Source organism: Lampris incognitus, chromosome 7 (genome assembly GCF_029633865.1).
Source record: "Lampris incognitus isolate fLamInc1 chromosome 7, fLamInc1.hap2, whole genome shotgun sequence".
In the NCBI taxonomy this organism is placed as follows: domain Eukaryota; kingdom Metazoa; phylum Chordata; class Actinopteri; order Lampriformes; family Lampridae; genus Lampris; species Lampris incognitus.
The window spans coordinates 53518783-53533031 of record NC_079217.1 but is presented as its reverse complement, the minus strand read 5'-3'; the positions used below and the strand labels follow the sequence as shown (position 1 = coordinate 53533031).

General features: G+C 45.4%; 2 protein-coding genes across 2 annotated transcripts in view; one reads left to right on the top strand and one right to left on the bottom strand.

Moving 5' to 3' along the window:
* The window catches only part of mmp28 (matrix metallopeptidase 28), a 32885-nt gene extending 26653 nt beyond the window's left edge, over positions 1–6232 (top strand). The window contains exons 6-8 of the mRNA XM_056283864.1: positions 3992–4141; positions 4371–4538; positions 5755–6232. Of these exons, the coding sequence (XP_056139839.1) occupies positions 3992–4141; positions 4371–4538; positions 5755–6149 (713 nt within the window). The 3' untranslated portion in view covers positions 6150–6232. The remainder of the gene's footprint in view (positions 1–3991; positions 4142–4370; positions 4539–5754) is intronic.
* Positions 6233–8641: 2409 nt separating this feature from the next.
* Positions 8642–13537, bottom strand: LOC130115277 (protein FAM124B). The gene is made up of 7 exons (XM_056282889.1): positions 13467–13537; positions 13066–13097; positions 12656–12865; positions 11650–12045; positions 11287–11483; positions 9503–9683; positions 8642–9270 (listed from the first exon to the last, which is right to left on the bottom strand). Exons 1-7 carry the CDS (start codon positions 13535–13537, stop codon positions 8642–8644), a joined length of 1716 nt encoding a protein of 571 aa, XP_056138864.1.
* Between the last annotated feature and the right edge of the window lie 712 nt (positions 13538–14249).

The following is a 14249-nucleotide window of genomic DNA, read 5'->3' as shown; positions in this document are numbered from 1 at the left end:
CCCGGAAAGCATCGTTTAAATGCTGCATGTGGTCAAAACTACAGCAGCTCTACCTACATTTTCTACAAATGTGACATTTACCCGCCTACCAAGTCTGTACAAGATGAACAAGTGAATCATGGGAGATTGAAGCAGTGCTGCCGCTGCATCATCATCATCATCATCATCTTCTTCTTCTTCTTCTTCGGCCTGCTGCTGTCAGACAATAAGAGTCTGTTGAGTCCTTTAAATCCAAACTTAAAACTCATCTTTCTGCCTTAACCTACCAATTAGTTGTCTTTAAGTTGAGTGCTTCACAACCTGTACTGCATGGCGGGTCGGTTTCTGTCTCAGTGAATTTACCAACCACTGTTCTGCCGACCAGATTACATATAGCGTATAGGTTATGACTATTGCAAACTGTTCTCTTCTCTCACGTCTTTTCTCTCTCGCTTAATTACGTCTTCTCCTTTTTCTTCTTCTGTGTATGTGAATGGTGTGGTGTGAGTCTCCCCCGTGCGCACGTGTTGTCTGTCCTCCTCCCAAGTCTCCATGGTGATAGTTTTTTTTAAAGAACTTTATTAACAAAAGTGTACAAAAATAGTATACAACAATGTCAATCAACAATAGTCACATTATCAAATGTATAAAACATTAACACATATATTATCATAAACATTAACATAAATATGCCAGGGGGTTGTATAAAGTAAAACAAATAAATTACATATTTAACTAAATATTTTGTAAATCATAAAGTGCTTATATGTTTTTACAGCTTTTTTATTTTCACTATCAGATATTGATGAAATATATTGTTTGATATACGCAGACAGCTCAGGAAAATTAGGTTTCTTGCTAGAGAATTTAGATCTCTGAATATAAAATTTTGTTAAGATAATTGGCAAATTGATTAAATAAAACTGAGAATCGAGGTTCCTATCAAATTCAGTATATCCAAACAATACATTTTTCCAACTCTGGGTGAAATGAGGGTAAATATGATCAATAATCAAACGAGACAACCTACTCCACAGTTGTTTAGTGTGTGGGCAAGACCAAAATAAATGAACCAATTAAACAAACCACAAAGAGAACAACTCACATCAATGTCCTTCTTAAGTCTCTGCAAATAATTATTAGTTGGATAGAATCTATGAATAATTTTGAAAGATATGTCTTTTACTTTATTAGTCAAGAGGAACTTATGAGGTAAAAGCCAAATTTTTTCCCAAACAATTTTTTCACCAACAAAGGCAGACCAATAAGATAAGGCAGAGGGTGAGCTAATAATATCTTGTTGAAACATTTGACGAATAATCTTGTTTTTGTTCTTGGTGTTCCATGAAAAGCATGCTTTCCCAGCAGTTGTTTCAGTTACATCTACTGATATAGGGAGATTAACATTCACATTAACACCTTTGAAAATTGAAACAATACCAGAGGGAACAGCATCAAAAACAATAGAAAATTCTTTAGGTGTAACAGGGAATCTATAATGTTGAATGAATTCAACATAATTGTAAAGTTGCCCATGTTGGTTAAACAACTGACTAATCAAAAGAATATTGTTGTCAAACCACTGTTTGAAAAAGATAGATTTGTTTTTATACAGCAAATATCTATTATTCCAAATAAAAAACTTGTGAGGAGAAAAGTTGTGTTTGTAAATTAGACACCATGCCAGTAACATTTGTTTGTGGAACGAAGAAAGTTTGAGGGGAATTTTGTCAATGTTATAGTTACATAGAAGCAAAAATTTAAGACCACCAATTTCCATGGTGATAGTGGTCGCCACCAGGATACTGCTTGGCACCCCCCTCATCACATTTTCTTATTATATATTTTATAAATCCATATAATTCAATCAGGAACAATTTACTTTTGTTTTTTTCATATTGTAGCGAATTCGGGGGGCAGTCTGAGAGACCGTCGCCACAGCCGGGACGCGAACCCGTGTCTACCGCTCCGCCAGCGACAACGTTAACCAGTCGACTAAAGGGTCCGACCCGTTAGTCGAGGACCAACGTGTCTACTTATCCATGCACGTTACACTACCACCCTCCCTTCAGCATATCAGCGCCCTCACGCCTCTGGGCGCACGCGCTTCCGATGACCTCATGGTCTCACCATCCCACTTCTGACACCAATGTAGCAAATTCGTGGAGCAGTCCGGGAACCGCCACAGCCGGGACGCGAACCCGTGTTTACCGCTCCGCAAGCAACAACGTTAACCAGTCGACTAAAGGGTCCGACCCGTTAGGCAAGGACCAACGTGTCACATATCCATGCACCTTATAATATACTTGCGTACACAAAAGAAACGAAATTTCGTTTCACCCAGCCCACAGCAGTGAAAGATTAAAACACACATCAAAAACCTCCAAAAAACGACATCACCAAAAACAGAGAGAACAAATAAAAAAAACAACAACAAAACAAACAACAACACACAAACAGTTAACTCAGTGCAACACAGTCCAAAAAATAAATCACTGTCCAGAGAGCGAACGCCAGCCAGCCGGGATGACTGTGGGAACTGCTGGTCTGCGTGGGCTAGCAGTTAGCTTAGCCTGCCGCGCTGTCGAGGGCGCACCGCCCGCCCTCGTTGCTTCCTCTTCGGGTGCAGCTCCGGTCAGGGCCGTGGTCCCTTGGCCCACCGGATACAGCAGACCAGGCTCCCTCAGCAGATCCAACGCCAGCTCTCCCAGCCAGACACCCTCATCAACACACCTCCCCGCACGACGACACTAAAACACAGTCAACGCCAGGCGAGGAATTGCCAGTCTGCACGGGCTAGCAGTTAGCTTAGCCTGCCCTGCCTCCGCGTCCCGTCAGGCCGCCCTCGGAGCTTCCTTTTTGGGCGCTGCAATCGTGAGTTCGCGGCGTGTCCTGTGTCAGTGTTACGTCCTTCTCACACTCAGACGTGTGACTAACGTGTTTTTTGTTAGTGTAACCGGTTATTTTCTTGCCCGGTGCGGGATTCGATATGAGGTGTACTGCACCACAAGGCGACGTCACTAACCGCTCGGCTAAAGGGTCAGACCCGTTAGCTAGGGACTAACGGGTCTTATTAGTAGTTTACACTTGTTTGTTTTGTTTACATGGTGACGGTGGTTGCGCGGCTCAGGTCCTGGGCTGTTCAAGCGGCGTCTCTACACTGCTTGGCCTCCTCCTCACCAGTCTTCATATAGTTTACAACTCCCTTATAATTCTGTTATCCTCTTTCAATGTTGTATTGTGTACATTGTGTAAACAACATCCATTACACGTCTGTCTGTCTTGGGAGAGAGACCCCTTCTCTGTTGCTCCCCCTAAGCTTTCCGCCCATTGTTTCCCCCTCTTAAAAGGTTTTTTTTTGGTTTTTATCCGATGTTGCTGTAAAGCCCCCTGAAGCGAATTTGTAAATAAAACTGAGTTGAAACTTTTCTTTTTATGAAAGCATTTACAAATGTTTGATATTTGTTTTAATTTATTTATACTGTTTTTTTTTTTACTCTTACTTATTTGGTCTTACGCTTACTTTTGCCTTGTCTGGTTGTATGTCTTTGTAGAGCAATTTGTAAAAAATTTTTTAGAAAACTGCTATGTACATATTATTATTATTATTCCCACTGTAACCGGTTATTTTCTTGCCCGGTGCGGGATTTGATACCCATTAGCTGGGGACTAACGTGTCTTATTGATAGTTTACAGTCGTCACCCTCCCCGGAAGCGCGCCCTCGCGCTTTGTTATTCCCGCGCCCCCAAGAGACTTCTGAGGATCTGCACACTTCCGTATCCCACCGCTGCCACCAATGTAACCGGTTATTTTCTTGCCCGGTGCGGGATTCGATACGAGGTGTACTGCACCACAAGGGGACGTCACTAACCGCTCGGCTAAAGGGTCAGACCCGTTAACTAGGGGCTAACTTGTCTTATTACTAGTTTACACCACTAAGCTTCTTCTTCTTCTTCTTCGTCTTCCTCCTCCTGAAGCAGTATGTGAACTTGCGAGCCTTGTTGCCCTCAGGTAAGCCGGCGGGGGGGCGGCCGGTGCGGCTGGCCGGCCAGGTGTTCCGCTCTGCGCTGCAGGAATGGGAGCAAACAGCCGCCTCCGTGGGGGATAACGACACGTCCCGGCCCGAGTACTGCCAGGGCATCTTTGACGCCATCACCGTGGGTAAGGTCCGCCTGCAACGACACGCTGGCCACGGTCCGGCCGGAACACGCAGCATGCAGCTAGCAACATCGCCCCTTGTGGCAGAACGTAGCTACAGCAACTGTAAAAACCCAAGAAATAAACCTTCAGTAGGGTTTGACCCTTCGAAGCATCAGAAGTATTGTAATGGATGGATGTGTGTGTGTGTGTGTGTGTGTGTGTGTGTGTGTGCGTGTGTGCGTGTGTCCAGACCAGAATGAGACGGTGCTGGTGTTCCGTGGCAGCATGTACTGGACGGTGTCGGCTGAGGGGAACGTGAGTGTGCCGCTCCCTCTCCGTCAGCGCTGGTCACACCTCCCCCCAGCCATCGAGGCCGCAGCCTTCTCACCGCAGGACTCCAAGTGGTACTTTTTTAAAGGTACCACCCAGGCGTTCCCTCGCCTCCTCGATGCTTGCAGCGCTCTCTCAGACATCACCCAGCTCGGAAAAAGCTCTGTGTCGGTTACAGACCAATAAGGAATCAGTGTATTAGGAAGTAAAGCGGCAGTTTAGGCATTGCTTTTACTTTTCCAGCTCCTTAAATACAAAAATTCCAAAAAAAATTTGAATTTATTACTTAGTGCCATTCTTTTACTGCAGGCCGACGACTTTCTTAGGAGTAGATGCCATTTAAAAGACTTCCTGTTTACGGCCAAACATTTCCTCAACAACTTAAAACCTGGTTTCACTTAAATCCACTAGATGTAAAACAATCCACTCCATCCATTATCCAAACCGCTTACCCTGCTCTCAGGGTGGCGGGGATGCTGGAGCCTATCCCAGCAGTCACTGGGCGGCAGCCGGCAGGCGGGGAGACACCCTGGACAGGCCGCCAGGCCATCACAGGGCTATATCTCTGAAAAAGGACAGACAAATAGTGACATTCTCATACTTGATTTAATAGATAAATCCCTCCCTAAACAAACTAATAACTTTCTTAATGCGTTCCCTTTTCTACGCCGTCCTATCTTAGCGTTCAGAGAGGGAAAACAGCTGTTTAGCTCCTCTTTGGCTCCAACGGTTCACTTTTTCAAGGTGGTGAAACAGGCGTTGGAGATGACCCTTTCTGCCTTTAAAATGGGAGGGGTTCGACCATACTGTGGTCTGACTATCAGAGACAAACATAAGCATCCCGCCCAGTGTTTGGGTTGTTCTGGACTTGATTGTTTTTGCTTAAGGACAGTTTCCTTTTTCTTTTTTTGAATGCGTTGTCATTAAAATGTTGTTGGGTATATTTTAGTGTCATGCAGACAAAAACTTCACTGATCAGTTGAATATTAAGAAACTTACCACTTGACAAAATTTTCTCACTGGGCTTCAGTGAGAAGATTCAGTATGCCATGCCGCGAGGAAGGTCTTGTGACCGAAACATACATATATACACACACACACACACACACACACACACATATATATATATATATATATATATATATAGTATGCACTGGGCGCAATGATAACCCCTTGGATGGGGCACCAGTCCATTACAGTTGAAATATGATGTGCTTCATGTAAATCATTGCTGTAAAATTTACAATTGTCACCTTCTGGAATCTGTGACTTATATTTTCAATATTGGCATCTGGGTTGTCTAGGTAAGCGGCTGTGGCGCTACTCTGGCAGCCTGCTGGACCCAGGGTTCCCCCGGAGGAGCAGTGAGCTGGGGCTCCCCCAGCATCCCGACTGTGCTTTCTATTACGCCCCTCTCGGCCACATGGTCCTCCTCAAGGGCTCCCGCTACTCTGTCCTGAACCTCAGAACGCTGCACTCGGAGCCCTACTACCCCCGAAAGCTGACAGACTGGAGTGGTGTGCCACAGGGGACAAACGGGGCGCTGACCCGTCCAGACGGCTGCCTCTACCTGTTCAGGGAGCAGCGGTTCTGGAGATTTGACCCAGTTAAGGTGCGGGTCACAAGAGAAGGCCATTGGGCCCAAGATCTGAGCTGGACTGGTTGCAGGAACTCTCCCATAAGCAATATCATTCTTTGACCTACAGGTTGAGCCTGTGAGCTTTAGGCAAAGTGCAATTAAATATTTGTTGATATGTACTGTAACATAAAAACGGGTTCAAAGGCGGGTGGAGTGCTGGATTTTGACCCTGCTTTGATAACCCAGACTATCACTCTTCTCATATAAAAGCCACCAGGAAAGCTGGCCGGTGGTATTGGTTCCTGATTTGTAGCTGCGGAAGCAAATACTCAATGCAAAGGCTTTATGAATATGCAACGATAGGCCCCAACATTTCAGCTGAGACCTGCACTGGCCTGTAAAAACACTTCAGTCAGCAGACCAAAAACTGCTTTAGCTTGTGCCGGAAACAATAACACCGGTGTTCTCAGCTGTTCGACCACAGCTGGAATAAGGCCCAGACGGGCCTTCTCAGTCAACATGATGTGTTTTGTTGACTTGACTCTGTTGTGATATCTCCTCAATATTTGCACGCGGATAACAAGGTGGAAATTGTATTTGTCTTAGATTTCTTCAACGACTGAAAAGTATTTCTGATACAACATTAATAAATACTGCTAATTTTGGCTCGTGTTGGTGTGCTGTATCCCCTGACAACTGAGGTCCACGTCTTCTGAGCAATACTGCCATCACATGGTGATCACAAAGCAGCACCTGACAGTTTTTCCTCCCCACCAATCTTTCTCAGTTTTTTTCCTCCACCAATCTTTCTCAGTATAAGTATATAAGACAACCCCTAATTCAGTTTTGGTTAGCGGTCTGGATACAGCTGGAGGGAGAAAATAGTGCCTAGGTAACTTAGATGATGTCCACTGACTGCCTGAATTTAACCCGTTAGCCCTTATAATTAAGACAGAGTAAAAAGACAGCTGTTAACCCATCTGCATCTCACACAATACTCTGGACACCACAGCCTCGTGGTTAGTTGGTCCTTCGTATCATCTATCATCACATTTGTTAGTTTGATCAAATATCGAGATCCAAAATGAACACCAGATGTAAGTAATCCTCTATGGTGAGCAAATGTCAGAGGCCTCGGCCACATTCTTCATGAAGGTATGACAACGAGACAGCTAGGATGATGAAATACGTGGATCTGCTGAAGAGACCCCTCTGCTATGCAAGAACACATGACCATAGAAATAATTTATTATACACAATACAATTACAGGGTTAAATGTATGTATTCCTTTTTTTGAAATAAAAGCAATTCACCTCACAGCTCCTTTGTCTCTAAGCGACTACATCAAGAGCTCCGCGCAAATAGATGTGGGTTTCAACTCCCATCTGTCAAACCTGACTGCAGCTCGGGTGATCCCAGTAAACACATGCAATACTTAAACGTTTCGCTGTAGTTAATCCCTCATTGTAAGCTTCTGATCCGCAAGTTTATTTAAGCCTTGCAGTATTTAACACTTTTTGGGCTTAGGACACTGCTGGGCTATTTTTTTTTCTTTTCCTGAACACTGTGTTATCAACTTATTTACAATTAAATACTGATGAAGAAGAAATATTTCACATTCTGACCCTTGATGTTTGCACAGTCCAGTTGTAGAAGATGGTGAAGGCATACCCCTTATTATTTCACAAAAGGCTGTTTCAGTATTAGAATTTAAGCAAGAACAGTCAATCCCTCCATCCATATTTTTCCAGAATAGATTGAGATGTCTCCACAATGCAATGATTCAGCAAGGGTCTATTGAAGAGCCACGTAACATATGTCTACTACACAGTTTAACAAACAACAACGATCAGTCTTGAGGTGCTATCCGAGAAATCCAAGGTTGTCAAGCCGGTTAAGGCAAACAAAGCTCGGAGTTAACAGCTGCTACATAGTCTGGTAGAATGACAGTGATTGATTGAGGTTAGCTTGAAGGCTACATCACAATGACATATACGAAGAAACTTAATCATGATCTCAGGGTTTAGTTTTCAAGGAGTATCTTGGCACTACGACAAGTTTTATCCCTTGGCAAGTCAGTAAGACAAGATTTTAATGCCGTCAACTGGAAGGAAACACTAGCTAACTAGCATCACAGTATAAAACTAGAAAAACCTAGACTGGTCATTTTTAGTATGCTGACTACAAGTAGTTTCTTCTTTTCCTCATTTCTGCTGCACAATCATTGGCTAAGAGTGTATAAAATCCCAAAATATATCTGACATTAAACATTATTGTTATGACTGGCAATATCACTTATGCAGCAGCTGGAACTAGAAAAGAAAGGACTGGTATAATTATGTCATTGCATTGTTAAAATTCATCAGGGGTTGTTCAAAATTAAGAGCTACAATTTAAGAGTGGAAAGTATCCCCTACAGTTGAAGTATGATTGTAACCTCTATGGCTCCAGCTCATTTATCAAGCAACCAAGCTGATCCCTCCAGCGCGACGACTCTCCTTCGGATCCTCAGGCTAGTGGTTCTTCTTCCTTTTTCCTCCTTGGTCCTTACAATAGAGTGGTGAGATATGCATTTAACTGCACCATGACAATGTTGTATAGTGGTAGAAATTCAGATGAAGAACTCATCCACAGGCTCATTGCCCTGTGTGTGCACTGACAGAGGCTTGGCCGTGGGCTTTGCTGCAGTCCTGTCTCCCTCCACCACAGGCCCTTTGGAGGGACTCTGCCCCACTGCTACTGTCCTGCTGCCACAGGTCTCCTTGGAGGAAGAGCCATTCTTAAAACCAGCAGGATCCCATGTCCTGGAGCTACCTGTAGGGTGAATAGGCGTCCTGGGCAAACACTCAGTCAGCTCCCTGGCTAAACTCTCCAGGGCCGACGCACCAACGGCTGCAGGCCTCTCAGTGCGCAGGCCCAACAGAGCGTCTGTGGAGGAGGAACGTGTTACCACAGTAACAGCTGCATTGGAATGCGACGAGATGGGGACACCTGTGTCCACGTTGGTCTCTGGATCTTCACCCTCCTCCTCTTCCAGGAGGAGGTGGGAGAGGGAGCGAGAGATGGAGGGGCGCAGAGGAGAGTCATGGTGAATGGGGGCAGAGGGCAGGGCGGGGCTGCTGCGCTGGGAAGAATAGCACGAGCTGCCTGGGGGGGTGCTGCAGCAGCTGTCTGAACCCAGACTCTCTCCTCCTCCTACATAAAGCTTCTCCAGGCCTGGGTCAGTAAGGGGTCTGTGGCCTAGGAACAGCCAAAAACAAATACACCCATGTCACAAGAGTGGAAGCTTTGTGACAGTCCTGACAATTTGCCAGGTTATGATGCCATGAACTTGTATGAAGACAACAGAAACACTGACTTTTAAAAAAAACAACTTTTTTTTTACGGTTTCTAAAAGTCAGATTGGCTGCACATGATCCTGACACTACATCCTTTTGTTCGGTACAGCCCTCACTTTCCTCCGTTATGTTACCTTGTCTGTGTCCTGGCCGGCTCAGGGGATTGATGACACTGCATGGCTGCAGATTGTGACTGTAACTCTGGGTAGGGGCAGTTCCTGAGCTCCTCAGCTGAAACCCTCGAGGGGGGACATTAGGGCAGGTCATGGGGAACGCACAGGTCAAGGGTCGTTGAGGCTTGGCTGGGGTTTTCACCTGCTGGGGCAAGAGGTACAGGTTTTCACAAGGATTAGGAGAATTAAAGTGGGATAAGCAACTTTGACAGAATTATCATACACGCATCCAACATATGGCTAATGTGAGGCAGCTTTACGTTGCCCTTTTTGCCCTTAACATGTTATATGAAAGCACTTTTTTCAATCTGATATAAAATATTTTTAACATTCCATGCTTCACCTGAATGAGTTTGAGGTTTTGAGAGATGTTACCGGTATTAACGTTCATGGGCGCCAATTTTTTTTTTTTGCCCGCGGGTGCCCAAATTAAGCGAATACCACCGAGATGATTATTGTCACAACATCACTTTTATTGCGGTTGCAATAAAATAAATAAATAAAACAAAGTAGTAATTACCGTGGTCTAGGCTTACTAGGCGGCTGTCCTCTTTTGGACAGATACAAAACACCCGATAGTGAGGAGTTTCACAAGGGGATTGTATCATGTGGGAGGATCACGCTATTCCCCCCAGTTCCCCATCCCCCCCGAACAGGCGCCCTGACCGACCAGAGGAGGCGCTGGTGCAGCGACCAGGAAACATACCCACATCAGGCTTCCCACCCGCAGACACGGCCAATTGTGTCTGTAGGGACGCCCAGACCAAGCCGGAGGTAACACGGGGATTCAAACCTACGATCCCCGTGTTGGTAGGCAACGGAATAGGCTGCCACGCTACCTAGACACCCTACTCATCCATTTTTTGATCGGCCTTTCCCGCGGGTGCTCCAGCTTTTCGGTGGGTGCTCCAGCACTGCAGCACCCACGGGATCATTGTCATTAACATTTTGTACAAATCACTTTTTTTCTCAAACAGTTGTACTAATAAGTTTAATTAGCCTATGCAGCATCTTTCAAGCATCCAATATGTCTTACATCTTGACGCAAAGAAATCTTTTAAGTGTTTATATTGAGGACAATACATAAAAGTAGGGGGAAATCACTTTGAAAAAATTAAAAGAAAGCATAATTACTCAGAACTGAAACAGAGCTTTATAGTTCATAAACAAAACCAAACTTAAATTCTAAAAAAAAGAAAAAAGAAAAAAGACTGAGGTTGGGAGAAACTGATGTTGAGATTGTAATACAGAGGTGTAAATTCACTCTTTCAGTTGAAGTTGTTGGCCCCCCACACATCGAACAACTTGTAGAAAAATCCCCAATGTTTATATCCAGATGTTTTCCTGACAATGAGCGGGGATTCAGCTTGTTGGACCCCATGTGCAGTGAGATAATCACAGAGTGTGCCATCCAGGAAAGCATTATATGTTTGTGGCGCTGCCTCGGGCCGTAGAGACCACAGGGGGATAACCTACCTCAGCATTTTTAACCTGCTATAAATCAAGAGGAAGCTTATTTCACAGTTTGAACAGAGGCATACTAAAACACATACTTGATGATTGTAAAACCACGCAACCCCAAGTTATTTTCTCAGACACAGGGTAGGAACACATCTCAGAACAGATATGCTTAGGTACACAGACACTCTCCAGTATGAGAGAAAGTACTCGTTATTAAAGTTGTCAGCTATTAAGTGTAACCTGAAATGAATAACAGTGTGATGTTCTTCATCAAAAGTGTGTACCTGGAAAAGAACTTTGTTTCCATCCAGGTCTTCAGTCTGCCAGCGTGTGGTGCTGATGGGTGTGCAAGGGTTAGGCAGCAGAGGTACAAGCTGTCCAATTTCTTCAACCTTAAACTGCAGCACGGCAGAATTGCATGGCTCAACCCGGACCCCTGGGGACAGCTGCTTGAGAGCCAATTGCAGGCACAGCCCTGGCTCTGTCCGGTGAATATAAATGCCACCATAGAGTGGAATATTTTGGAACATATTATTATCATTATTATTTTATTAATTGTTTGGGATTTCACACTCTTCAGTAGTGCCATCAAATTTCTTGCCAAATTCAGTTGCGATCCGTTAAAAAAGCAAATGTCACAGACTTGCCTGAGTGGAGATTGAACCAGCAGAAGCCGGCTTTCTGCTCCTCTGCCTGCCGCTGCAACACTGTCTCATAGAGCCGCACTGAGTCCTCGTAATTGTCGTATCCACTGTACAGCGTCACGCGCAGAATCTCCCCTCCGCAGTGCACTGGCCGTACCCCCCACACCGGCATCCCTGCACCCAGGCTGTAGAAGTCACGGCTGGGCAGCAGGTAGGGCCGAAGTGAGGCTTTGGCTGGGGAGCTGCTGGAGGTTATGTGGACTCCTGCCGTTCTGTTACCACAGCTCTCAGTATGGTGGTACTGCCAAGGAGGACTTTGAAAGAAGTCCAGCACTCGAAGGATCCGCTCCTCGCCATAAGCCTCATGGAGGAAGAAGGTGACTGCTAGAGATGGGTAACCTGTCAGAGTGAAGAATTAAAAAAAAAAAGAAGCTTAGTAATGATTTAAGTAATAATTTAAATCAAACTATCTCTTGAGAATATTCTCTGTGATTCTATTAAGAGTGAAGGGGATCTAGTGTTGGGTGGACATGTTTATACCAGAGTCTGTGAATTTCTGACCAGGAATTCAGTAAAAAAAAAATTTTTTTTAAATCCAGTTTATGCATACATACTTTTATGAATGCTACTGAAATTAAATATTTCAAAGGTGGATGATCATTTTCATTAACTACATTTATTTCTAAAAAAAAAAAAACCCAAACCATGATGAATTCATTATGGCAAATACAATTCTGGTAAACACTGCACTTTGTGAGGCTCAAACTCACTCAGACAAATGGACACCATTAGGTTTTTTTAATACATTACGTCACTGAAAAGTAGGGCACTTAAACAGTATATTCTATGATTTAAGGTGAATCAACATGATTGACATGACCCCTCCTATGCTCGGCATTATTGTAACCCCCAGGACCCTGAAATCCAGGTAAGAGTCCTTGTCCATCCCTGGAAAAGCCGAGATGTAATATCCCCGTTGGAGAAGAGCAATAAATCTGTGCCCCCCTACCTGCCACGGAACAGAGGCGAGGCCAGGCACAGCCACGGAAGGGGGACGCCCTCTCTGACACGTGAAAGATGCGCAGGCTCGGGCAGAGCCAACGCAGCAGCCGATCCAGGGTCTGCTGCAAAAGCAGAGACTCTCCGGGGTTTGCGAGGAGATGCATGTCTATTAGCAGGAGCTGCTGCTGCTGCTGGACCCGCCGGGCCATCAGCTCAACTTGGGAAACTTGAGACACAAACAATATAGAGAGACAGACAGACATGCATACAGGGGGTCTGCGGGCACACGTACCCTAACCCCCCCAAAACCACTTTCTGAACATTACAGACACACAACTATAGCAGAGAGGACAGGGTCTATACGTTCCGACGATTTCCTAGTAAACCAAATGTCTATTAGAAAAGAGCGATACTCACTGCCAGATGAGGACACTCTACCGCAATCCGATCTAAATGGAACAAAACGAAACAAACGGCTGAGCGACAGATCACATTTTGATTTTCACACAGGCGTTAAACCGCTGTCTCCATCTTGCGGCGGTGGGCTTGGAAACCTGGCCCACCAGTCGCCATGACAACACGTTATCTTTGTTGTTAGCCGACGCAAGCTAAAGCACCAAACTCGGGAAATGCGCAAACGTTTCGCCGTGTGCGAATTACACAGAGCTCAGAGGAGCGTCGATATGGACGCCGGACGAGATGTCAACGCGAACGCAACATGCAACGTCTCCGCCGCCGCGAAGGGCAAAACCGAGGCACAGAGTTAGCTAGCTGGCTGGCTAGCTAGCGTTAGCCGCCAGCCCGCTGGGGCGACTCACTCGGCAGTTTCAGCTCCGGAGTCCACGTTTCCATCGTCCAGCCTCTCACACACCACCGGTCTTCGAAGCATTGTCAAACGCTGCCAGGCAATAAAAAAAAAAGAAAAGAAAAAGAAAAAAAAATCCCCGAGTCAAAACTAAAAGATAAGGTTACATTTTCCAGCGTCTCCCGTCATATTGTGCGAATCGCACCCCCCCCTCTCCCAGTTTGATTTCCCAGTCGGTCTCCTTTTCCCCAATCCGAAACAGGCGTCTTTCCTCGGGACGCTGACGTCACCAGACAAACACGTCCCCCGTTAGGTTATATTACGTATCCTCTCTGCGGGCTGCGGACCGCGTGAGAGCAGCACGCCAAAGGAAGGGTCCCGCGGACATCAGAAGCAGGTCGGGAGATCTGAACGAACGGAGGAATCGTGACCCAAATGATCCGCCAAAGGGGGTTTGAACCGGCGCTCCCTTCGGAGCTAAAAGCCATCCGTAAGAATGGCAGCAGATGGCGTTCGCCTCACAATGTGAGACAAAGGGGAGCTGGTCCAGATGGGCTGAGCAGAATTAGAAGTGCGGAGCAGGTGTGGAAGGGAGACCCCTAAACCCTGCAAATTAAGGAGGCATTAACAAACGACGCCCTTAAGGGCGTTATAATGCTGCCCATGGTGGGTTTGGAGCGCACCACATGTTTGGCAAGCCTTTTGGTTGTTGGACGTGCACACTGGTGAACTACACAAGTGTTATAGATGCAGTGAAGAAAAGTGCTGCACATGGCTGCCTATTATTAACTGAAGC

Coding starts and splice junctions, on each gene's coding strand:
- LOC130115277 (XM_056282889.1), bottom strand. CDS start 13,537: ATGCTTCGAAGACCGGTGGTGTGTGAGAGGCTGGACGATGGAAACGTG. Junction 12,866..13,065: donor TAGAGTGTCCTCATCTGGCA/GTGAGTATCGCT, acceptor AAGTTTCCCAAG/TTGAGCTGATGGCCCGGCGG. Junction 12,046..12,655: donor TCGCCTCTGTTCCGTGGCAG/GTAGGGGGGCAC, acceptor TCACTCTGACAG/GTTACCCATCTCTAGCAGTC.